The sequence below is a fragment of the Emydura macquarii genome, unplaced genomic scaffold, assembly GCF_026122565.2.
Source record: "Emydura macquarii macquarii isolate MOO-44397 ecotype Brisbane River unplaced genomic scaffold, CSIRO-AGI_Emac_v2 contig_295, whole genome shotgun sequence".
Lineage (NCBI taxonomy): Eukaryota > Metazoa > Chordata > Testudines > Chelidae > Emydura > Emydura macquarii.
This window is the reverse complement of record NW_027130432.1, coordinates 1,169,624-1,196,747: the sequence shown is the minus strand read 5'-3', so window position 1 is coordinate 1,196,747 and position 27,124 is coordinate 1,169,624. Positions and strand designations below refer to the sequence as shown.

At 40.7% G+C, this 27,124-nt stretch overlaps 1 protein-coding gene and 1 long non-coding RNA gene across 2 annotated transcripts in view; one reads left to right on the top strand and one right to left on the bottom strand.

Moving 5' to 3' along the window:
- Positions 1-25,299, top strand: part of NETO2 (neuropilin and tolloid like 2) — a 50,181-nt gene extending 24,882 nt beyond the window's left edge. The window contains exons 5-9 of the mRNA XM_067550465.1: positions 2,786-2,809; positions 2,918-3,045; positions 7,846-8,074; positions 21,198-21,311; positions 23,187-25,299. Of these exons, the coding sequence (XP_067406566.1) occupies positions 2,786-2,809; positions 2,918-3,045; positions 7,846-8,074; positions 21,198-21,311; positions 23,187-23,767 (1,076 nt within the window). The 3' untranslated portion in view covers positions 23,768-25,299. The remainder of the gene's footprint in view (positions 1-2,785; positions 2,810-2,917; positions 3,046-7,845; positions 8,075-21,197; positions 21,312-23,186) is intronic.
- Positions 7,978-27,124, bottom strand: part of LOC137154712 (uncharacterized) — a 95,461-nt gene continuing 76,314 nt past the window's right edge. The window contains exon 4 of the long non-coding RNA XR_010920284.1: positions 7,978-8,112. This is a non-coding gene — a long non-coding RNA (uncharacterized lncRNA). The remainder of the gene's footprint in view (positions 8,113-27,124) is intronic.

Genomic DNA, 27,124 nt, shown 5'->3' with positions numbered 1-27,124 from the left:
TATGCAGCCTAGACTAACAACTCCGGTAAGCATTTTATTTACCACACAACCACTTTCCATACTAGCACGAAGCTAGCCCAGTCTTGAGATCAGCCTCACAAATATGGTTTAAGAAATTGAATATGATAAAGAAATTTAAGATGGCTTAAGAGGTCGCACGGTTTGCATTTAAACTGTGCTACTTCCCGCTTTCACAATTATTGACCCCAGTATTCATCATGTTGGTTACGTTGTGGCTTCTAAGCCAATATTTACACTGGGTGAGGGCCACAGTGAGCAGCATGGAAGTACTGCCTTAGCACCAGTGATAAGGCAGACAGAATGTCTCTGAAAGTGCTAAGAGAAGCATGCTCCTACTTGCCTTCTGCTTTAATGTGTAGCATATATTCCCTCAGTGCAGGCCTCAGACCAGTAGCTCAACCTGTATGCAGTAGGCTAAAGTCCCCTTCCCTGCCTTACTTAAGTTGAGTGATAGGATTAGTGCAACTTGCACTTAAGGAGCTCAAGAATATGGATTCTGCTGACTCCCTGTGCCAGTGCATCTTCCTGCACCCTCTTTGCTCCTGACCCAGGTGCCCCTGCCTAGAGGCAAACAGAATGTGTTTCTGAATCTATCAATTAGGGTATAATCTCAGGCATGCAAAGCTGGAGGAAATGGTTTAATGAGCTATGCATCAGCTTTTGAAATACCTAGATTTCCTGGACCCATGGTTTCAAATTCTACGAGTGTTGATGCAGCTCTTCATTCTGCTGAGGCAGACTGAACTCTGGGCAAGTTATTGGGTGGGGAGGAAAAGGGAATATTTTGGTTGCAACCTCTTTTTTTTTTTTTTTTAATGGTTATGTGTGCTCTGTGTGGATATTAAACCTCCTATGGCACTTTTGGTGAGAAGATTTGACCCAATGTCCTTGTGCCGAATGCTCTGCTCCAGATGGCTGCATTTCAGATACTGTACATACCTAGTTATAAGCACTTTCGGATCCTTTGAAATAAAAAGCAATATATAAATGTCAGCTATTATTACTACAAATGTATACACAGGTATAACTGCTGTGTGTTCCCTCTTTCCCAGATATGCCTTCCATAGCCAGAAGCATAGGAAATATTATACATTTTACTATACATTTAGTACAATTGTTCAACAGAACTGTTTGCACTCTGCTATGGATTTAGTTTCTCATGCTGTTCCTATTAGTATGGGTCACTAACCCTTTGGGAACCATGTGGGATGTGCTAAAATGGCCCTGCAGGGTTGTTTGGATGTGTGCACCAAGCTAGTTTCCAAAGCAATTTAACTAATATGAATGACAAAACCAAGTAAGCTTAGTGCTGGCAAGGCTGAGGCTTGTGTGGCAGATTTAGAATTTATTTATTTATTTTATTTTTCATGGTGGGCTGTGATGGCTGTGAAAGGACAGTTATATTTTGTTGCTTTCATTATTTTACATTCTCACAAGGTGTTTAAATATTTAAAGTACAAAAAATCAGAGAATGAAACTGAGCCTCACAAACCACCTAAATGACACTAAGTACTTGACTTAAATTCACAAGGGAGGTTGAAATTCTGACTTGCAGAGGTTTCTGTACAATGAGCATATGTGCCACAACATAGAGCTCAATGGGAGTGGGCTAAGAATGGAATTTTCTGACTGGCTTGAGTATTTAAGTCTGCTCAGGATTTATGTTGGTTGTGAGTGTTTTGTTTTTTTTGGTGGTGGTAGATAAAGGCCCACACAGAGCCAAATTGTGGGCTTTGAGCTTAGTGGGACCGGAATTTGGTCCAAAATGGACATGGCAGCCATTGCATGGGCAAACTCTCCCATCTGCACTAATAATAATAATAGGCAGATTAGCATTTGCCCCACACTTTGTGTAACTGTTAGTGTAATGGAGCACTGGTATACAAAAATACAGGTTTTGCTTGTATTTTGCACCGCTCACATGTTGAGTTGTTTAGCATTTTTCCCCAATACACTGCTCATGAAAAAGTGAGTACTTGCACATGCAATGGTTGCATGCTCATTTTGAGCCAAATCCTGGTTCCACTGCAGTCAAGAGCCAAATGCTGGAGCTTTCTATTGCACCTCTGCACTGTGGACCTCTTTGGAGAAATCTACTTTGAACTCATTAGCAGTACAATTTCCAGACATGTATGCATAGAATACAGTTCAAGAGAAAACTAGGCCTAAATTATGCCCTTAGATGCATGTCTGTGACTACCATTGACCTTAGTGGGAGGCATATGTGTCTCCAAGGGAAAATCTTGGGACCTGTTGCTTGTTTATCTTTTGTTGTAATCTTCCTGAGTGTACTAGTAACTCCAAAACTCTGATCTTGCTACAGCAAATTGCACCAGTAAACCTCTTCCATCCGAGGTGGTATAGAGGTACAATAGTTATACCCCTTGATCCTGCAGTCTGATGTGCATGGGTAGATCCCTGTGCCCTTGTGGAGGTCTGTTGATTTCAGTGAAGGCCAGCAGAGGCACAGGGATCCATCAGTGCAGACCAGGATGCATGGTTAGATGGGAATGAAAAAAGAAAGGAAACTCTAATGTGGTGTTTAACCACCTCCATTGTAGTGCAAATATTCAACCATCTTAGTGAGGTATGGTTACTTATCCTGGAATCAAGCATCAGGTAACAAGAGGATCACCTCTCCCCCCATTGATTCAATATCTGTTCTAGTACTTTATATTTTGTAGCGTATTAGGAAACAGATTGTGTTAAACCTTGAAGTGACTCATCTGCTGGCCCCAATGATTTGTGACTTCTTCTGTTGCAGATCCAGACTTCACTTACCTAGGAGGTATTTTAAATCCCATCCCAGGTCTAGTATTACAATATCCATTTGATTAAAAATTTCATGTACAAATAATCTTATCTTGTTTGACAGTGAATTGTATGTTCTTTCTAGACTGCCAATTTGAGCTTTCAGGAGCTGATGGAATAGTACGTTCCAGTCAAGTAGAACAAGAAGAGAAAACAAAACCCGGACAAGCAATTGACTGCATATGGACAATTAAGGCTACTCCAAATGCTAAGGCAAGTCCATTTGTATCATTCACTATATAATGGGTTTCCAGGTCATTAGTAACAGGGAATGGTCATTAATAATTTACAAAATATCTCACTTTTCATTTAAATTAATTAGCTATTGGCAGTTGAGGAAATTAAGATAGATACTTGTTTCAGAAATAAACTTAATTGCACGTCCATGGAGATGCAGCTACTTTTCCTTGACCTGAAATTTATCATGTGTAGATCCCACTGTAGGGTATGCATGTGCCTCATACACACAAGATTGGATTCTTTGAATAGCAGTGGCAGTCAGGGTTGATCATGTTCCCTTTGCCTCCTGGTCCTCCATAAGAAGGTATAAAGGGTGTAGTGGCTCTGACGCTCCCTCAGCTCTTAGACAGCGAGACAGAACCCCGCGAGTGTCCAAGATGCTAGTTTCTTTAGAGACCCTAAAGTTTTCTTCCCCCAAATTTTATGAAGAAATCTTATCTTCACACTGCTAAAACATGGAAGGACAATACTTAATAAGTAAAATTGCTGGCCCTCCTGTACAGTGAGGCAAATATTAGACTTTGGATTTAGCTGTTATGCCAGATGCCAACTTCAGGACAGCAGTATGCAATTTACTGTTCAACTGATGCACTGGGAAATCCATCCTAAGGAATGACTGCTTGCTGGTCACCTACAGTGGGTCCAAGCTGTTGCATACTCAAAGAAGAAAGAACAGTTACTCCACAGTAACTCTCTGGTTCTTTGAGATAATGTACACAGTGTGGATCCCATGACTCTCCCTCCATCCTCGCTTTTAAAGAATCCCATCTCAAGCACACCTACAGTGGAATCCACACTGACACTCTTGAAGAACTAAAGGGTAAGTAACAGCTGTTCATGCTGCATGTCTTCCTAGTCTGCTTATAATAGGAGCCAAAATAGCATGATGCTAGGAAAAAGAAGTAGCTATTTTCTACATCTCTATCAATCTGAAATGAAATCATTTGGGTAGTAAGTACCCTCAACTCCCAGAGGAGCAGCAGTTGGTGGGATTGGGTCCAGGCTGCAGAAATCTTCTGTGGTACATCTGCAAGAAGGCAGAGAGATAAAGGTTCTTCATTAGAGCTGATCAGAAAATGTATGGATGTTCCCCCTCCTTCCACCAAAAATTTGACTTTGTTGAAAAGCCAACTTTTTTTTGGTGGGGGGCTGAAACCTTTAGCAAAAACTCAATTTTCCACAGAAATCAATGTATAACAGAAAACTTTCAAGAAGGTCTGGTTCTCCAGCTTCCCAAATAGTACCAAAAATAATTACCTAAACCATAATAAACACAGGGACAAAAGACTAATGTAAATACAGATCTAACTACAGTAGAATAAATAACTTTATTGCACCTTAACTCCCAAGAGTTCTATCATACAGTGAGTTATAGATGTTGTCCTTCCAGAAATACTTAGAAATGAGAATTTTTTTTTTTTTTTTTTTTTTTTTTTTAAATGTGGAGTGGACCAGGTCTCCATGCCTAAGGTATTTTAATTATTATTGAATGTTTTCTAAGGCTAGTTCTATACTTGAGTGATTCTTAAAATAAGATTATCTTCCTAAATTATTGGTTTACATTTTTTAACTTGTAATGTTATAGTTGGTCTGCTGAGCTCATGTTGTGACAGGATTATGATGTTAAACAGTTCAATGGTTTTATGGTGCAGTTTTGAATGTGTTTATCCTTTTCATGAGAACAATTAAAAAGGTTTTCAGTTTCCCAAGTTGGTTTCTTTTTTGTAAATCTGAAAATTGACAGTAATAGACTTAAAGTTTATGCATCATTGAAATTCTGAAGACAACCTTCAAGGATTCAGGAAACTTCTTTAGAACGTTGATTAATAGATTATAGATGTCCCTCCTACTATTACTTTGTCCTCTGTAGGCAGAAGAAATCCTGAAAATTCTTTTCAACAGGCAAAGAAACTGGATGCATCTTTCAGTGAGCTGAAACTTTTTGGTAAAAATGGGCTCTTGATTTGCACACAGCACAAAGTGAGGGTGCAATATGAGTGGTAGATTGCGTATTAATGTTCTATTCCTTCTATTAGTTCCCCAGCAGGAATAAAAATCCAATTAAGCAATAGTTATGAGAGTTACATATTTGAGGCTAAATGCTGAGCAGCACCTGCTGCTCTCTTTGACTTCAAGGGACTATGAAGTCAACAAAAGCTACAGCTGCTATAATAATGGGGGAGAGGGATGATAGGCAAAAATACTCATCACAATGGTACTTTACAATTTGCAAGGCACAGGCTGAAGCAGGTTACTGTGAAAAAAGTTTTAGGTATTAACTACTTAGAGAAAATATTTCCTCAATGAAGGGGGGAAATAACATGGGACAGGCTAGCTTTCAAACACATGGTGCATAAGGGGCATAGTACCAGAATCTGTCTTACGGAGGACGTGAGTAGGTGCAATGCCTTGAGACAGTGGGGGTGCTAAGGGTAATGTGTGCCAGCAGGTTCATGCTTTACCTGTAACAAGGCACACAATGTATCTATCTCAGTCGAGGCCCCAGTTTGCCAGTTGGTCTGGAAGGACCCTTTGGGATACCCTACCAGCATCAGAGATGCTAACAGTCCCTTTGTGCCATGCTTGCACTCCTGGCTAGACAGATGGACAGAGTGGAGGAGAGTCAGAGTTAGGTGTGCTTTATTTTTCACTGAGCCCTTGTCTAAGTGATCCCTGTAGAAATATGCTTGAGAAGGCCCTGACAGTGACCTAAACTGAGGGGGAGAACAGAAGTAGCATGCACAGGGGCCAGCAGTTTCAACCTGCTATTACGAAAGTCAAGGGGCCTTTTGTCATTGACTTCGTTGGGAGGAGGCTGGAACACTAAAACTGTACTGAGGCGGGGGAAAGAAAGACCTTTGCACTTGCATTTTTACTAGGTGAATCAGTGAAATACTAGTAAACCACACTCAAAGCCCATGCAATTGCAACCCACACCAATCTGAGGTCCTTGCTGCTAACTGAAGAGCCCTAGAACCTTGACAGGGAATTGACTTCTTTCCTTCTAAGTCACAATAGGTTTATCTAGACTTGGTGTGCAACAACTAAGTGTGAATCTACAGAGTACTAGCCTGACCCACATTAAGTTGCCTGTGAACCTTGCTGCTGTGCACTGATATATCTGTAGTGCAGTAAGACACCAGCAGCTGGCCCATGTCAGCTGACTCTCAGGGTGCAGGGCTATAAAATTGCAGTGTAGATGGCAGAGAATCCCAGAGTCCATGCTCCACCCCAAGCCTGGACATCTATACGCTGCAATTTTAGAGCTCACACACCAAATCTGAGTCAACTGCTACAGGCCAGCCATTGGTGCTTAAAAATTGTGTAGTGCACTTTGACGTACTGCTGTTTCAAACAAAACAAACAGCAGTATGTCAAAGTATGCTCCAGTGCAGGGTCCACAGTGTGACTTAGTACAGGGCAGGCCACTGTACTGTATATTCACCCCCTGACTTGCAAGGTCTCTGTGCAGCTGAGGCCTTAGATAAGCAATTCATATAGTTTAAGGATGATATTTTCAAAAGCACTTAATAACTAAGGAGCACAAGTCCCCTGAACTCACTAGTCACTTAAGTGTGTTTTGCAAATCCCACCCCCTACAGTATTGCCATTCTGATGTGGACATCTTAAATTATATGAAAATATAAATCATGATATTCTTACTTATAAAATCATGTCAAAGGTTTCAGGAAAAATAAGAATTGCGCTAGCCCAGTATCTTGTCTATCACAGGAGCCAGTACCAGACAACTCAGAGAAAGGTGAAAGAATTTGGAGTGGGCAGTTCTGAAATAGCTTACCCAACATGAGAAACTTATTTCTAACCTCCCATCAAGTAGAGGTTAGCTCATGCCCCAAAGTTTCCTTAATTATTCCTTTTACTCCTTCCAACTCCAGTAAATCTATGAAGTGTCTCAGATTTCTGCCGCAGGTATCACTAAAAGTAAATAGCTTTAACTTTGTGTATTTGCACTTCAGAGTCCACCTTAGCTTTTCTAAATTCCTTACATATGTCCTGCTGTAACATATGGTCCTCACTCTTGATTTTGTTTAGGTTGAATTTCCAGCCTCTGAGGGATACCTGTCTGGCTCATCTAACTTCTTGAACCTTGCTCTTTAATTAGCTTATGTTTTTGCATTCATGCTTCTGTTTAGGTTGTTTGTACCTTCTGTGACTGATTCATTACATAGCCTCTCCATGCTGAGTTTGACTTTTGTTTCCTTATTTTTGATTTTTAAGGCCTTTTCAACTAGATTTCTCTGCTTGTTTTTTTAAAATCTGTCTTTCAAAAATTCAGAAATCTCTACAGGAAGAAGCCTTTCCCAAAATCCTGAAAAATAAATCCTTGTACATGTCCTGTAGATTCTTTGCATCTATTTTAGAATATGTGTAAGAAAGCAGCTCTCTCCAGCCTAGACCCTTAGTTACCATTGTGCATTATGAGCTTCACTTCTCCTGTGAGCTTATGGAGAGAAAACAAGTTAGCCAATTTTCATTGGAAAGTTTGTGTCATTTATTGATACTTAAGATAAAAATGGTTGCAAATAATATTCCATAATAACATGTCACTCTGTAAGGGATTCACTTTTTATGAAACTGTAAGCATGCAACAAAAGAGTTTGAACTGGGAGTTCCATGCACGTAGGAGGAGGACAGAATATTGTAATCAGGATCCACAAGGAGGCTAAGAGAAAAATTCTGCTGTTTTACTACAAAGGCAGTCTGTTTTACTCAAAGATTGTGGGGGATTGTGTTTTATTTTTTAAATAACAGATTTATTTGAGATTCCTGGACTACCAAATGGAGCACTCAAACGAATGCAAGAGAAACTTTGTAGCTGTGTATGATGGAAGCAGTTCCATTGAAAACCTGAAGGCAAAGTTTTGCAGCACAGTAGCAAATGATGTGATGCTGCAGACTGGAACAGGAGTGGTGCGGATGTGGGCAGATGAGGGTAGCAGACTCAGCAGGTTCAGAATGCTCTTCACTTCATTTGTTGATCGTAAGTAGATTCTAAATTATCAGCTTGGTATCTAAGTGCTGCATATAAGTAAGAAAAAGCATCAGCTTTGTGTTATATGAGCACCACGCATAATAAAATGTTGCTTCACAATTCACACACCACTATTCAGAGAGACAAAGTACCCACTTTATCATTGTTAATGAGCACTGGTTCTGGGGACAGATTCTCTCAAAGGCCTGCCTTACATTTGGATTTAATAGCCATCCTCTGACTGTCTAACCTCTTGTTCCAAGGAGTTTCATAGCCAGGGTCCTGCCACTGAGAATCTTCTTCCCCAGCACCTGATAATCTAAACATAGGTACCCTCCTCCCCCAAACTGTCTTACCTGTGGAGCAAAGTTGGCTTGGATGGTGAGGCAGCCTTGGAGTGAGTTAAATCCCAATCTCTTAAATAAGACTAGGACTATGAATGCTGTTCTGAGATTCTGTATGGATTCTGTATAGGAGAAGTTAATGATGCTCACAAGGCTTATGATTTGAAAATGGTTTTTAAAGGTTGTTTGAGGTGGGACTACATTTAACAGTAGACTAATATACTACCCCTTCTGCATATTTTATCCCAAATCTGGCTGAGTTTCATAGCCTCAAATAGCCCTGTGTGGATCAATATCACACCAGATAATTTGAAACAATTTGCAGGCTCATTACAAGAGAAGCCTGAACTTGGAACTGTAGTAGAGCAGGTGTGAGGTATGTTGGAAGAGCAGTACAGGAAACTTAGCACAGAGTTTGCATAGTGCATGTCTGCCATCTGACACTAGTACAGTCATTCCTTCAGTTTTCTTAATGCCAAGTTTCCAACAAATGTGACCTGATAGATATAGTACAGGTTTGGTTGTAAAGAAAGTAAAAACTAGTTGGCAAACACAGTTGTTTCTGTGCCAAATTCTAGAAGTGATTCTAGAAGACCATGCAGGGTTGGGCTTTCTTTAAAATTTAAATTTTGTTTTACAGTGTAGCATTTATTATTGTTTGTTAAAACGTTAGAATTCAAGTTATACACAAATTTACTTGCCACCAAATAACCCTTCTGTTGTGAAGGTGATTTTTTTTAAAGAGGAATACAATATTGCTATTTTATGGATATGACATTAAGAAACAAATACAGATATTCCAGAGACTTGTCTGGGGTTTTAATATGCTTGTTACATTTTGCAACATTCCTTTTCTATAATTACCACTTTTAGCTACAGTTGCTATTCAAAATTATAGAAGAGGTTTTACTTTCTTCAGTTCACTTCTTCCTTAGCTACAGTGAAGAATAATAAAGGTACTTCTGAGGCTATGCTCTAGCTTTGAATTTAGAAGACTTAGTTTGTCCTATCAAAACATCAGTTCATATTATAAATATTGATTTTTCCATTCTTGCTTATCCAACAACCTGAAGTGATGAATGGGTATAAAGATATCTGCTTTTTCAAAGAAAGGGGTCTAACCTAACTAATCAAATAATCATTGCCAAAAGCAAGTCTGTAGAGATAAGTACAGCTGTTCTTGCCTGTCTCCCAGTTTGAGGTTTCATACCTCAGGAAAAGATAGTTGATAACATGAATTTCCTCAGCCTTATATTTTTATTTTAAAAAACTGTTTTCATTTTTAAAATATCATTGTGATAAGCAAACTTCAGTGCTCAAAATAGTGAAATTATGTGCTTATTTTTTTCAGATCATTGAGCTTTTTTTTTTCTCTCCTACTTTGCTACTGACTTGTAATTGTACAAATCCATCCATGAAAACCATCTATTTCTGAAGAGGGTTACATAAATGAACTAATTCTGCATGACATATTCAGTTCACGCCTACCCATTGCAGACGTGACTGAAATAGTGTAACTCAGCCAAAGGGGACTATATAAATTAGAATGTCTTGATTTCTTTCCTGATACAATATATGAATATTGCACATAACTACCTATATTAAAACAACCGTAAGTTTGCAAAGTCAAGCACTCAAAAATAAGGAAATGCCAGAATTAAGGTTGCCTGTGCAACTTTAATTTAGCCTCATTGTGCTTAAGTATTATGATCTTTATACCATTTTTTCAACAGGTCCCCTGACTTATTCAGTGCACTATATGGATGGTGCTCACTGAATGATCGTATTTCAATATTGTGTTCTGTGTTGTGGCTCTAAGCCTTATTATTGTAGTCAGTTTCCTCATGGAGTCTTCCATGGTGCACATCATTATAGTGTCTGAGTACTTCATAATATTTATCCTCAGACCTCTGAGAAGTGAGGAGTTAGCTCTCAATCTGTAAAATGTGAATCATGCCTAAGGCACAGAGATTAAGGTCAAAAGTATCCACTAATTCTGGGTACCTAATTTGAAATGCGTAGAACCAGATTTTTCATTATAAACCCTGATTCAATCCCAGCGCAGGACTTCTCTAGTGTACTGAATGAGGCAGGGGGTCCTGTGGAAAAAATACTGTGATCATGTGAGTAAAGATTGTATTGTGCACAGGAAACCTTCAATCTGGCTGTCTTAACTTTGTGACCTTGATAATGTTCTTTCAATGTGGTTTTGTGTGTAGTAGTCTGATAGCTCCCTCCCTGATAGCATTTCCACAGGGCTAAAAGACAGGTGCAGGCTCCTTGCTACAGTAAAGGGGAGGGGAGATCAGCGCTCCCCTCCCCCAGCTGTAGCAGGGAGCATGGTGTCCCTGCTGGAGCCAGAGGGAGGGGAGCACTGATCTTCTGTCCCCCAGGGCTGCAGAAGGGGATCCACTGCCTAGGGACCCAGGTGGCGTGCATGGGGCTACAGGACATGTGCAGTTTCTCTGCTGCAGTGGGGAGGGGGGCTGCTGGCAGAGACTGGTGGCCCTGCAGGGTTGTAAAAATGATACCTGTGGCCCTCGAGCCAAAAAGGTTGGGAACCAATGCTTTAGAGACTTCAGCAGCTAAAAATTAAGTCTCTACTGAGCATCTACAAACTGGGAGTTTCATTTCTCAAAGACTTATCAGTTGGCCAGATTTAGGCAGATTTTCATGAAGATGGCAAGTCACATCCCTGACACAAGGCCACCCCCAAAAAACTTCAGAACCCTGCTCCAAGTCATGGGAACACTGGAGCATTTCAATGAAAAGGTCTCAAATTTAACATGGACAAACTGTATTTTTACCTAGCCTTGTTCTTGGAAACAGCTGGACCATTTTGGCTGGAACAGAAGGCATTGTCACTAGAATACACAGTATGTCATCCTTTTCATAAAGCACAGATGCTATTCAATGCTCATCTATCTTCAGATAGTTTAACTAGCTGTTTATCCACTATAGACAACAAGAATCAATGTAGGTATTAACACTCAGTATACAGGGAGATAATACTGCCCTCCTTTGTAAGGCACTTCGAAGTCTTCAGATAAGTGTTATATAATAGCCAGGTGTTATGATGATGATATGCTATAGTTTGACCTATGGCAAAATAATGTCTTAGTTCATTCATAACTACTTTAAACTGAAACATGAAATTGATTTTTCATGACATTTATAGGGTGACCAGGTCTTTGGGGATAGAGCAGACTGCTGGTTGCCTGATATCTTTAGCAGAGTCCCCAGAAATTTTGGCCAAGTACATTAGGGCAGATTGCTACTGTTCAGGAAAACGGCAAGGTCTTCACTATGACAACCCCAATTTTTAAATTCTCATTCGAAGACTTCCCCCTTCGCAGCAAACTGCATGATACTGAACTGATGTATCTTGGAAGAATGAAGAGCTTAGTTTCCTTTACTAGGACTCAAACTCTCAGTTCTTGGTAACTTACTTATTTCAAAAGCAAATGATTTTAAAAAATCTAGGGAAGGAAAAATGTTTGTTTAAAGTAAGTCATCCAGGTATATTTTAAACATACAGTATAAAATCAATTTTCGTATCTTACAATGAACCTCAAAATGACATGAAAGTACTAAAAACAAAAATTCAGCTTTCATCAAATTCCTGGTCTCATGGTCTGATTCCATAGTTATTCTTCCCTCAAAAAGCACTCAGTTCTATCTAACTACTACTGTTTCTTTGCCCTAGAAATGTACATCTTGCTGGAGTAGGTGATCAATTTTATCTTAGCAGAAGCCAACGATGGCTGCTTCTGTATTTTTCTTTGGCATGCTATCTGGTCCCTTAGCTTATGTAGCAGAGCTCTAGTCGAGGAAAAGAAAAGAGTGCCACCTCTCTGGATTCTTTCTTTGTGGCTCAAGTCTGACAGGTTTTTTTTTAAAACATTTTAGCCTATGACCTTATTTATCTTTTAAAAGCAGTTCTCTACACTCCCTCAGCATAAATTGGATGATCATACATCTTTGGATATAAAATTTGCACTATCTTGTTTTCTAAATTAAAAAAACCCCCAAAACTATCCAATCTTTCCTTCCATGCATACTCTCAGTCCAAGAAGCTTAATATTGTTAGCTTCACTCTAGGTCTCCACCATTTCCACTCTACTTGGCAGGTTTTTCCCTTTATATATGCTATTAGAAATGCTGGATACACACTCCCATTTCTCAGTCTGAACCACTTACGTCCCTTCTCTGTTTGCACTATTGAGTGCTTGGTACTATGCAATCAACCTCCATATTTCCAACCAGAAGAGTAGCTGATCCAGTTTCATCATAAGGGTTATAACTGCATGAGAGTTATCCTGTGTCATTCAGCATAAAGATCACATAAGGATGTGGCCTGAGCACCAGCATGAGAACAGGTTCTTTATCCAATAAAGCAGCAGCTACTTAAGTAGTTAAAGAAACAGCCAGAGTTTGAGCAGACAAAAATCTTTAGGACCTTATTCTTCCCTCTTAGCATTTAAAGTAAATGGATGGCCAGATTTTCAAAAAAAGCTCAGCATCAAGCATCTCCCACTAAGAACAATCTGGCCCTTATTTATTCACCTAAACGGGAGCAGAACTTTCTTGAAAATTTGGCCACTTATTTGGATGCCTGGTGGACGCTCAGCTCTTCTGAATGTCTGGCCCAAAATCTCTATACATTTAAATTAAATAGCGAAAAGAAATCAAATGGATAAGTGGAAGTTGCTTTGAAAAGGCAATGTTTCAAAAACCTTCCTTTTGAATAATGGCCCTATGGTGCTCCACTGTAGATGTGTCTATGCCCCCACGCTGCTGATGGGAGATTTTCTGTAGCAGTCAGCAGCGCATGTGCAGGTGGTACTCCCCACCAGGCATGAGGATAGCAGCGCATGCAGGCGTTCCGTCCTCAGTTTCTACTCAACTGCCCCAGCTAGAGACTGAGCTAATAGCTCTCCGTTTACAGATCATTAATTCTTGCAGAATTGTTATTAGTTTCTCTGAAGCTCCCTTTTTCTTTTTCATTTGCATTTACTGGGGCCATGCCTAAAAAAAATTTAAAAGTTAGAAAAGAAAAGAAACAAACAAAGAACAGAGAGGGACTCTGTCTTCCACATCCTGACGGGGGTGGGGGGTGGGATCCACTCTAGACAAGGGTATGCCCAGCTTCCCTGGCTTCAAAAAGTGTCATCTGTAAGGAATCAATCCCAGTCACTGATGGACATTTGCAGTGCATTCGCTGCCAGGGAGAGAAGCATATTCCACAGAAGTGTGGATTGGGTCAAGAACCGAAGCCCAGACCAAGGAAAGAGAGCTAAGACTGAAATGCCTACTTATGGAGTCAGCCCTTCAACCCCTGGAGCTGTGGCAAGAACCCTCTCCACAACTCTCTACTGTGAGGGGCGATGAGTCCAGTAAGCCACTCATGAAAGGCCTCTAAGAAAAAAGGTCAGTGAGTCCCCGTGGCATTCCCAGATCGAGCAGAAAACACTGTCTCAGTCAGCTACACTAGCACCAACAGCACCTACACAGCCTAAACCAGGTACCCAGGGCATGCTCAGTACCGAACCGACAAAACAAGTCAAACATCTACACACTCACTGAGCACAGGCAAGGAAGACTTGGTACCACAGGGCATGAAAAGCAAAGAAAATCCACCCTAAGGAAGGCTCCATCAGTACAGTCATCAGTATCTACCGCCGACAACATGCCAGGCACTAATGGAACCCATCCTCAGGTCTGCATCTCTGACCCCCATTGGTACAAGCCACACAGCACCAACAGGCGGCGCTGGTACCGGCGCCTCCTGCACTGCCTGCCTTTTGGTGCACAATAGATCTTTCGGTTTCAGATGCACCAAACTCTCTGCTGCTCAGTACTAGAGTCCACCTGGCCCATCAACCACCTCAGGTTGCGCACCACCAATGTCATCAGCAAAGTCAGAAAGTGAGCAAGACTACTTGATTTCCCAATGCTCTTTATGCCCACCATATGGTGCCCAATTCTATAGACGTAGGGGCATCACCAAGCTGACCAACCTCCCTAATTTGAACAGCCATGGTTCCAACCACCAGCACCTTTTCTGGGCCAATAGCATATGGAGTCCCTGGCAAGCCCAAAGGCAACAGACTTCGCTGGCCCTAGTGGAACCTTCCATCAACAGAGGACATTCCGTCCCTCAACTGCTGCCTCTAGGACCTCTGAACCCCTGGAGCAAATACGAGAGGAACCATCAGACAAATCAGAGGTGAAGGACAATATTTCTCAGACCCAGCTTTCATCATCGTCACCAGACGAGACAATCATGCCCCTTCCGCAGCAGATTATTTCAAAACATTTTAGAACTTGGCACAAAAGGTAGTAGAGGCGCTGCAAATATGCCTTCAAGGAGTGACTCAATTACATCATAAGCTGGTGGACATTCTGCATTCATCCACAACTGCAAAAGTTGCCCTACCAAACAATGAGGCCCTATTGCCACTTGCCAAATCAGTAAGGCAGACCCCAGCATCCATCTCTCCAATGTGTAAGACAGCGGATGAAAAATACATTCCAGCAGAATGGGCACAGGATTTCTATTTTCACACCCACCCCCTTATTCTGCCATTATGGACATGGTAAACCCCAAAAGACGACACCACTACTTACAACCAGGACTGCAGATGGTTAGACTTATTTGTCAGAAAAGCCTATTCATCAGCCACCCTCCAGTTCAGAGTGGCAAATTATCAAGCCCTATGGGAAAAATATGATTACCAAAATTATTGATGAGATTCCTGACTGGCATAAAAAGAGCAGGTCAAGGCCCTAGTTAATGAGGGCCATTTGGTGGCAAAGACATCCCTTCGGTCAGCTCTGGATGCAGCTGACACAGTGGCCCATTCTATTTCAACAGCAGTAGTGATGAGATGGACCTCCCCTCTTCTCCATCTTCCCCAAGGAAGTGCAAACAACAGTGGAAGACCTACCATTCGAAAGAGCAACCCTGTTCGCTGAGAAGACTTATGCTGCCCTCCATACTCTAAAGGACTTGAGCCACCTCAGATCCTTAGGAATATACACACCTGGTTATGAGAGGAAATACAACCCTCAATCATCATTTAAACCCAGATCACAGTATTTTTATTCATACTCATCTCAGTACCTAGCTTCATACTCCCAGAGGCCATACAAGCCACAAAGAAAGAAAACACGTTCCAAACCAGACGTAAGACATCAGAATCTCAACAAACCTCTTAGCCCTGTACATCCAAGAGGGAATTTTGACTGGCTAGTCGAGGTGCCCATAGAACGCTCTCCCCACTGCCATTGCACACTTGAATACCCGTCCTATCTCTTCAGGAACCATCTTATTCTGTTCCACAGCATCTGGGAATGGATAAACTGCAACAAGTGGGTGTTGGAGATTGTCCAGAAGGGATACTCCATCCATTTTTTCTCCCTTCCCCATCCCTCTTCAGGGAGCCTTCTCACAAGAGTCTACTTATGACAGGAGATAGAACACCACCTCAGCGTAGGAGCGATAAAGCCAGTGCTGGTACACCTAAGAAGCAAAGGCTTCCATTCTCATTATTTTCTGATACCAAGGAAGAAAGGGGGCTGGAGACCTATACGAGGCCTCAGAGCGCTCAACAAATTCATCAAAAATCAGAAGTTCGAGAGTGACATTATCCATGATCATTTCAACATTAGAAAAGGGAGATTGGTACTCGGCCCTCAACCTTGTGTATTTCCACATCTCAATTATACCAAGCCACAGGCATTACCTCAAATTCATGCTAGGAGGACCACTATCCATAAAGAGTACTGCCCTTTTGCCTTTTGTCGGCCCCCAGAGTATTCTCCAAGGTCCTCAGGGGTGGCAGCTCACCTACATTCTCAAAGCATCATGGTTTACCCTTACCTGGGCAACTGCCTCCTCAAGACTCAAACCTTCCTAGGCACCCAACAAGTCACTCAGGTACCATTGGACCTGCGCAAGTCAACAAATAAAAATCAACACTGATACCAGTACAGAGGCTGGAATTCATAGGAGCGGACCTTGACTCTGTTCAAGCAAGAGTGCTCCTACTCCATCACAGATTCCTCAGTCTCTCCTCATTGATGGAGACAGTCCAGTCCCCAAACATCAGCCAAATTTTGCCTCCAGCTCTTGGGATACATGGCCACGAGGACATCAGTGATAGCCCATGCCAGACGACGCATGAGATGCTTGCAAGCCTGGTTTGGTTTGGTTTACAGACCAAACAGAGCTAGCATAAATGAACTATTGTCTGTACCCGCCAGGGTCAAGCAATCCCTGAGCTGGAGGAAAAAAACAGTAAACAGTTGTGCAGGAATCCCAGTCTCCCCCATCATTACTCCTGACCACCAAAGTATCCCTCATAGGGTTGGGCATGCATCTCAACGGCAACACAGCTCAGGGCAAATAGTCCTCGAATGAGATATGCCTACACCTGTCTGCTCAAACTCACAGTGGTCAAATGAGTGTGCTCACTTCCTACCACTGATGAAGGACAACATGGCCTGCATGAATTATATAAACTGCCAGGGAGCAGCTAGGTCATGCTCCCTATGCATGGAAGCAATGAAGCTATGGGTTTTGTGCAATGTATTGATATCCGCATCCTACCTACCAAGAATACACAACAGCAGGCAGTTTGAGCCGCAGATTCACTCACAACCCTGAGTGGGAGTTAGATTTAACAATACTTCACAGTATCTTTCGACTGTGAGGTACTCCAGCAATAGACATGTTTGCCACCTATTAGTACAGCTCCAGAGCAGGAATCAGCTGCCACTTCAGGGCAGATGTGCTCTTCCTCCTGTGGAACGAAGGCCTATTATATGCCTTTCCCCTCCTTATCTTTAATAGGACTTTTAGTAGTATAGGGAATGGGGGAAAGGGCAGCTGTCATACTGATTACTCTTATATGGCCCAGACATGGTTTCCTTACCTGTTGGAGCTGGTGCTTTGCCCACCATTTACTCTCCCACCCACGCAGGCCTTTTGTCACAGGATGAGGAATATACTTTCCATCCCAAGCTGTGGGTCCTTCAGCTCAAAGCATGGCTCATTCTTGGTTCTAGCACATAGACATAGGTACAGGAGGTTTTGCTGCACAGCAGGAAAGGAAGCATTCACCATACCTACCTGCAGAAATGGAAGAGATTCCAGCTATCATGCCAACCCAAGGGTGTCACCCCAAATGCAACCACTGTGTCAGTGGTCCTGGCAATCTGGTCTCTCTGCTGCCAGGTGGATTTTCAGGGAGCTCACAACCACAACCTTCCACCAGCTGGTGGAAGGATATCCCATCTTCTCCCACACAACCACAAAGATGTTTCTTAAAGGCATACTGAACCTCTCACCATAGCCCAGACCTCCCACCCCTCAATGGGACCTTAATCTAGTGCTAAAAGGATTTACTAAACTGCCATTTGATCCCATGGCTACCTGTTCTTTAACTTACCTGTCCATGAAGATGGCGTTTCTTATTGCCCTCACTTTAGCAAGAGCAGGGGAAATAGCACTCTTGATAGTACATCCCCCCTCACGGTATCTTCCCTAATAAAGTCATGCTGAGACCTCATACGAAGTTCAGTCCCAAGGTAACTTTGGCATTCCACATAAATCAGCTTATCCAGCTTCCAACCTTCTATCCCAAGCCTCATTGGGATAATAAGGAAGCCAGAGAGCTTTGGCCTTCTACTTGAATAAGACAAAGACATTAAGAAAATCCCCATGACTTTTCCTATTGTCAATAGATGAAAGGGAACCGCTATTTCAGCTCAAAGACTATCCAAATGAGTTTCAGGCTGTATCAAACTTTTACCAACTGCATAATGCAACACTCCCAGATGCAGTATGCGCACACTCTACAAGGTTAGTCTCTGTCAGTCGCTTTTTCAGAAATATGTGAACAGCTATCTCGGCATCTGCACATACATTCGCAGAACACACACATTCTGCACATACCTTCTGCCTTTCTAGGGGATTCAACTACGGATGCCAAGTTTGGTGTCACAGTACTATCATCTATAACACAACCAGCTCCAAAGTCCCAGCCTCCAGTAGTGGTCACTACTCGAGAGTCACCTACAGTGGACTACCCACGGGGACACTACTCGAAGAAGTTACTGATCTTGTGCAGTAAAGATGCCCATCTTCAAGATGTGTCCCCCTATGAGTGCTCAACAACCCACCCTCCTCCCCTCTACTTTGGAGCTCAATTAGTTAGATCTGCAACAGAGAGAACAGAGGAGGGAATGCCCATGTGCGCTGCTGGCCTCATGGCTGGTGGGGAGCAGCACATGTGCCGATGATACAGACTGTTACTGAAAACATGATCAGCAGTCTGAGGGTACAGACACACCTACAGTGAAGCATCCATAGGGGGACACATCTTGAAGAACCATCATTACTGCACAAGGTAACTTCTTCCTCCTCCTCCTCCTGTCCTAAGCATCTCATAGTTAATTCATGGAGTGCCTCTTCTCCACAACTTCCCATGAATTGATAATACTTTAATGCACTATTCTTCAAAGGATCACAAAGCAGATTCCAAACATTTAAATTCTTGCAACACCCAAGCAAGGAAGGTATGTGAAACAATCACAATTACATCTACAGATATTGAAATTACTAAGATAAACATTGGGTAACACATGCAACTTCTAAGAGGTTCCTAAATTATGTAAAACAAAAGTATGATCCAAAGAGTTGAGACTACAGAGGAGACTCCCTCTGTGGATCTATTTCTTGCCAATATAAAGGAACTGATTGGTAGCATGAAAATAGAAAAGCTCAGAACCAGTGAGCATGAACCAATAGAGTTCAGCACAGTAAGAAATGGGGTCATGTGCAGCAATAGTACAAGGACATTAGTTTTAAGGAAGGCAAATGTAGAGGGTTAAGAAATATACGGTTAATCCCCCTCCATTCATTCCTCTGGCAAAACTCCACTGAAGTCATTAGGAACCAGGGATTTAACTGAAGAAAAGAAATGGTAGAAACCTCTCCATCACTTACCCCGGTGGCTCTCAACCTATTTACCATTGTGGACTACATATTCAGCTGTCTGTGTTACATGGGCTGCATCCACACGATATGTATGCTGCCTGTATGGCCCCGAGGATGTTACATCTTCTGCAGTTGTGTGCTGATTGGGCCACAGTTGAGACCCACTGACTTACCCTTTGGGTTCACCTCTGTATTTGTGAACCCCAGATGCTCAAGGATGAGTTCTCATCCGGAAAATATTTAAAAAAAAAAAAACGTGGCATGTGAGCAAGACAGGCCACTATCCTCTCCTGGACAGAATCAGAACTTTTCAGCAGTGCACCATTGGCCTTGCATTAGGCAAATCAATTTTGATATGTAACTGACTTCCAGCAATACAGAAATCTCTAGTGTGTAAATACTACATTATTGATGTAGAGAAATTGAACACAAACTGCATACTATATAGAATATCAAAAGCAATGTCCTGAAGCAGAAAGAATATTTTATATATACTGAAAATGAATGCTTTGACACTGCTCTAATGCCAAGGGCATGTAATGTATTAGAGAAATTTAAAATCTTTACAGAGACTTTCTAGTTATTTCATTTCATATATATAAAAACAGCTGCCAGCTAAAGGCTGGTGTCTTTAGCCTCTCTGTCTATAATAAAAAGGGCCTATCCCTGACCAGGAGTTCACCTCTTACACCATGAAGGTCCAAATGGTCACCATGTACAGTATAACAATAACCATGAAGTCACAGGTGGCAGGCTTGTTACAGCATTTACACTACTAGTGCCTACCTGACAGGCATTCATAAATGTTTGTAAAGCACTTTGAGATCATCAGAGGGAAGGCACTATAAAAGGGTTGAGTGCTACTATGTATTATTGTTACCAGTGGTTCTCTCACTTTAGCCACATAGTGTATTTTTTGCATTAGCTTCCCACTTGCTTTTGGATTCTGTTCAGGGTGTCTCCTTTAATTTACAAAGCCCTATATGGCTTGAGGCCAGGTTACATCTTTCTTCTTATGAACTGTCTCAATGGCTGATGATAGCAGGAAAGTTCTGTTTGAAAATACCAAGATTTTAATTCCTGAGGAGAAGATATGGGAGTTCTTAAGGAAGGGTTCCTCAACTTGGGAATTCATTCCCTCAAGTCTTCAGGAACCAGAGTTTGACCTTCACTTAGCAGCCTGGGTTCTGGAAGTGCTGAAAGTCTGCTGGAAGATGGATAGGAACTTCAGCTATCCCTGACCTCTATGGCATCTCCCCTTAGATTTTTAATGTTTCAGAGCAGGAATTTGCCATGTCTCATTCATCTGTAAAGCATGAGGCACCAATGGTATTCTGTACATGTAGGCAGTATACCTCTTCAGGGAAGAAACTGACTTTCTGTGTATTTGGAAAACACATGGCACATTTTGGGCACCACTGTAATCTAAATAATCATCAGCTAATCCAAAATGTAATCAGTGCTTTTTTTTTTAAGATGGACATTCAAGACTATGCAAGCTTTTTCCATCACGTGCTTTGGGTCGACAACCAGTGCATGGTTCTTACTGGTAACCAGTTTGATCAGTACTGTTTTGTTTATAATTTGTTATACATCTGGAAGCAACCCCAATGGGCAATAAGCTACGTAATAAGTGATATGCAGGAAAATTCATTTCATTTGATTTCTTAAATCAGCCAATGAAGGAATGAATATGCATATTGAGAAATATAAAGTTCCTTCAAACTTGGTGCACTGTGTGAGCTCTTGGCAACTCGTAACTTTTTTTCTTCTTCTCTTGCAGCTCCCTGCTCAGGCAGCACTTACTTTTGCCATAGCAACATGTGCATCAATAATTCTTTGGTCTGCAATGGCATTCAAAACTGTGCATACCCTTGGGATGAAAATCACTGCAAAGGTGAATATAGTGCAAAGCATAGTCTTGATGATCCAGTGTTGTCATTTTGCCTTTTATTTAAGAAAGTCATAAAACGTCTTTTCCTGCAAATGTGCTGAGGACAGCTAATCTATTAAACTCAGGGAGATATTCCAAATTTGTAATTTAAAACCAAGACTTTTGTGAGCAGGGTTGAAGAATATCCCTGCCCTGTAATTGAAACCTCTCATGCCCTTTGCAAAGTATGTTTTAAACTTTAAACAGAACATTGGCCTACTAAGTATATGCTTCTGTTTTTTGCACCACTTGAATCACCTGTATCTATTCCTAAACCATGATGCTTTATTGAGGAAAAATCTTGTTTTTTCAAGGAGGCCTCTTTGTTGCAGTATGAAAATGATATAAATATAGTTACTAAAATACAACGTATCAGGTCACAGCATCTTTGTTTTATATATTCCCATTAAAAAAAACTGATCAGTAGCTCCTATGTTTCCATCATTTAAAAAACAAAAACAAACAAGTTCCAGCTGAAGCTCTGTCTGTGCTAGTATTATACACATTCCTAATCAGAAATGTTTGCCTTGACTACAGATGCTTTTCTGGAATATACATCTTTCCTAGAATCCTTCACAAACCTACTGCAATATTTGAGTAATTTCTTATGAAATATATAGCAACATAAAGCAACACCATCTTGTCCAGCATTTTAACTACTGTGTACCTATATTACCCAGTATATTTTAGCTTTAGATGTGAAAAGAATTCTGTTTAACATCCAATACCACAGCGCAAAAAATAAATAAATAAATATTTACTGCAGAAAGCAGTAAAAATTACTAGAAATTTGTCTCTAAGTACTAAGTGTGGGAAACCTGCTCTAATCAGATACTGCCATCTTGTGTAGTTTCATAGAAGTGCTATTGAGTAATTTCTTTTAAACTGATCTAATAACATGGACTGTTAAACAACTTCCAACGCAATACATGTGGTACAGTTCAGTCCAGCCATGAAGCCATCCAATGATGTCAAGATAAATAGTATGGTTGGACATTTTTTATATTACTGTTTTTTAAAGGACTAGATAATTTTGGGGCCTAATTTTCCTCCATTCAAATCAACAGGAGTTTTGCCAACAGCACCAGTGGGAGCAGGATTGGGCCCTTTGTGTATGAGCATTTGTAGCTATGCAAGCTAAGATGATATGCTGTTTAATCAAATTTTAGGTTTTAGAATGTAAACTGATTACCACAGGGGTCAAGAAGGAACCCACACCCCAACTAAGCAGGTATGTGGTTGGATGAGGAGGGCCTCACCGGCCTCTGAAATATCAGGTGGTTGACACTGCTAAAAGCATAGTATTGGGTTTGCTGAACCACTGCACTCATTCAGTGTAGCAAATCCCACAAATTTATAAGTTCATTACATTTCTGAGGTTGTTCTAATATTAGTTTGTTGGGAAAGAAAAGTATGGGCTATATTCTGCTCTTGAATGTTTGTGTGAACCTCAGGGAAAATGGCATACACTAATCTGAGGGCCAAGCATGCCCCTACTCATAGAAAACTTGCCTGAAATTGCACTCTGAAGTGGGCTCACTCCTGCAGTCCTTGCTCAGCCCTTATGAGACAAAACTCCACTGTCACCAGTGAGTTTTGTCTGAATAAGGACTGATACTTAAATACAGGGCCTAATTCTGCTGTCACTCACAGGGATGCAGTGCCCGTTAATGGAGCCAATACTTACTTAATAGACACTGTGCCCATATGAGTGCATCAGAATATGACCTGCTCTGTCATTTACACTTTTTATTATCTTAATTTTTTCCATACAAAGTCAAACCTTAAATTTTACCAAATTATTTTTCATCCGATAAAGCCCACTCTCTTTTTTCGTAGAGAAGAAAAAAACTGGACTGTTTGAACAAATCACCAAAACTCACGGAACCATCATTGGAATAACTTCGGGGATAGTTTTGGTTCTTCTCATAATTTCAATTCTGGTGCAAGTAAAGCAGCCTCGCAAAAAGGTTATGGCTTGCAAAACTGCTTTCAATAAAACCGGCTTCCAAGAAGTATTTGATCCTCCACATTATGAACTGTTCTCATTAAGGGATAAAGAGATTTCTACAGACTTGGCTGACTTATCAGAAGAACTTGAGAACTATCAGAAAATGAGACGCTCCTCTACTGCTTCGAGATGTATTCATGACCATCACTGTGGCTCTCAAGCCTCCAGTATAAAACAAAGCAGGACCAACCTCAGTTCCATGGAACTTCCTTTCCGCAATGATTTTGCACAACCTCAGCCAATGAAAACATTTAATAGCACCTTCAAGAAAAGTAGTTACACATTTAAACAGACCCATGACTGCCCTGAGCAGGTCATAGAAGACAGGGTGATGGAGGAGATTCCTTGTGAAATTTATGTGAGAGGACGAGAGGATGCTGCACAAGGCTCATTATCTATTGACTTTTAATCTCCTGCTAAAGGTGAAATTGGTATGCGTGTATATCTGATACAGTGTATATATAAAAATATACCATATGTAGTATGTATAGGTACACACACTTTTAGCTTACTGTATCCAGTTCCTTTTTTTAAAAAAGGAAAGCTCTTCATAACCAATAATTGTTGCAATGGTGGACTTTGCCCCAAGCCACCTCTTTGGTTCAGCAACAAAACTGAAGGTTTTGCATGGGAACTATTAGTTAATATTTTTTACAAAACCTGAAAATGGCTAGATTATTTTTCTGCCCTCCCCTTCATATTATGTCTCTTTTCCCTTAAATAGTTGGTTTTCAAACCAGCAATTTTAACAAGTTTAAGTAATTAAAAGTAGTTAACACCCCACATATTTTGACACAGATGTCTGTTATCAAATTGCAGCTAGAGTTACTGTGGTAAGTGCCAATTAAGATGAATTATGTTGCATCCATCTGTTGCGTCTTGACTGATTTTTATATTGCTGCCTTTAATTACTGGTTCCTTAGTCTTTGTGTTCTGTGAGAAATAAGTGAAATGGTCTATTGCCTTTTAACAGTATTTTATCTTTGTTATATTCATTTTAATATCTTTGGGAATATATGACTTTTGCCGCTTGTGGATGAAATTTAACCCTGTCCTCAAGTGTGTTTTTCAAATTTTAGACTGACTTTTACACAATAGCTCCTTTTGGGAAGATCTAGAATTTCAAAATTATAGGGTGGGTCGATTTCTGCCATATGTTGCAGCCATACAACTCCATTGTTTCACAGGTGTGTAACTAAGGCTCTGTGTTTTTTCCTATTACTTGCATAAAGTAACTCCATTGACTGTTTTGTATATTTGTCTCCTATAGTGATCCTAGTCCTGTACTCCTTATGCAGCCAACCCCCATATTGAAAGCCACGCTTGATACTCTCCATTGGTGTCTTAACTGCACAAAAAGTATAGGATCAAGCCTGCTACATGTTACACTTTGAAAGCTATGTGATAACAAAGATGTATGAAATTGCTGGGGATAAAGAGAAATCCGAAAGTAACTGAATGAGCCTTTTAGGGCTTCTTACTTAAGACCATCACATTTTTAAAGCACTTATTTCCATGCTGCCAAATTGCACATTTCATACTTTTTTAAACTGCAGGTTAGACCTCGTGTTAATTTTACAGCACAAGATAATTTGTAAAACAACAATTCTCATGGGTTTTTTAATACTTTTGATATAATTTGATACTATACAAAAACTATTTATTAAATCAAAATTTAACACCTGTAAGGTAAGCCTCTTCCAGCGTCCCCATTAACAGCACTGAACAACACGCAGTGATTGGTGTGTACATTTTAACTTGTACAGAATATTTAATGACATACATTATTTAGCCTTTTACTCCTGAATTTGTTTGGGTTTATTTTGTTTTTTTCTGTTTACAGGAACTGTTACTTTTTCACTAAATATGACCTTACTGCTCTCAGTTACTGAACATATCCTGTATTAAGACATGTATATAAAGACAAATTATTGTAAGTTTTATTGTGCTGACTAATGAAATTTAATTCAGTTACTGGAGGTTGCTGCATTACAAGGACATAGTTGCTGGTAGTGTGTGTAAAACAGACTATTTTTCATTTTTAAGATGATAAACTATGGCTTTTATTGCCGGTTTCCATTAAGGTTAGGTGAGAGAGGCAAAATACTAATACCATGTTTAGAACATATAATGTGTAAAATATACACAAGACTTAAATTCAGTCCTGAGAAGGGTAAGGTGGCTTCAGCTCCCATTGACTGCAGAGATTAGAGGGCACTTGGCCCCTTGCAAGAATTTGCTCCAGAGTTCACAGCACCAGATCATTAAGACCATAACCCATCATCACACACAAAGCTGAGACAAAACCCATGTTTTTTCCACAAAAAAAACAAAATAAAATTCTTTTCAATGCAATTTTTGGTAGGTTTTCTTAAAACCCAACAAATTATTGACCGGCTTCAATCACTCCCCATTGATTGCAGTGAGAAAATCCTTGCAATGGTCCTTGCAATGTGGCATTTGAGACCCTATCCTTCACCAAGTAATCTGTTGATTTTAAATAATTAATTACATGGCTAAGGATTATTCATGTAAACAAGGGTTGCAGCCATGGGCCTTGAGGAAAGGCATGTCAGATCATTTTGGCTGTATGATGAAGTCTCCCCTGGAGTCTGGTAATTTTGCACCACTTTGGCAGCATAAAGTAACTGTCAGGGCATCCAAAATGCCCATTTGAGGGAAAAGAGGACTTCTCCTAAAGGTCATCCCTAAATAGCATATGTCAGTCCCTTTCCAAACCCTTGTGGCTATGGGCACCCTGCTGTAACTTTCACAGTAGCCCCAAACCAGGAACCAACTGGATCCTGGATCAGGGAGCTGCCAAGGTGACAAAGCCTCATCCCCCATTCATCCCAATCTCTGGTCCTGCATCAAAAACAGCTCAACTAAACAAGAGAATCTGGGCTTTAGAGCCTACTCCTGCTTCCCTCTACAGTTTAAATGGAGAAACTGCCCTTGATTTCAATGCAAGCAGGACCAAACCATAACATGGTAATAACAGTAGTACTGTCTTTACATCTTTGAATCTTGACAACATACGATTTGACAGTGGGGAACAAAACTATTGTCCCCTTATAGCAGTGGGGTTTATTTAAAGTCAAATACTAATTCTCTGTTTGCTTATTACAAGAAAGTTGAAAGTGATACTGAACCCAAGAATCAGAACATCTGTTTGAAATGGTATTCGTCAGTTTACCAAAGCAATGCAATCAGGCTTAATTTACTTAATATAGATAGGCAGTCAATGAAAGTGTGCAGACATTTATATAGATTCAGTGAAATATTATCTAAGATTTTCAGCTGTTTTAAGAAAATAACAGTAATCATCTCAGCCTGACTTCCATTTCCTATGAAACTAAAAAGACTGTGGCACCAAAAAGAAAATGCTAAGTGGGTGGATTTGGTGGTATCCTTCAGAATGCTGAGAACAGCTGTTTGAAAAGAGAATCCAGGATCTTGAGTCTAAAAACCTAATCCAGTTGGAGTTGGTGATATGCATTTTAAAAGTCTCTTTTAGCGTTAGTAGAAAAACAATTTGTTGGGTGCTTATAACTTCTAAGATCTTTGATCACTGTTCTCACCCTATCTACCCATTTCTGAAGTATTTTGATTTGTCCTTCGTACATGTTTCGTGTGTGTAAATAGGGTCAGAATTTGACCAGATATGATTGTTTCCCCAGACGTTCAGCAGTCATCACTAAAAAGCCAACATTTACTCAGCAGTGGTATTTGTGACATTGCCATCTCTAGCTTGATATTCAGATTG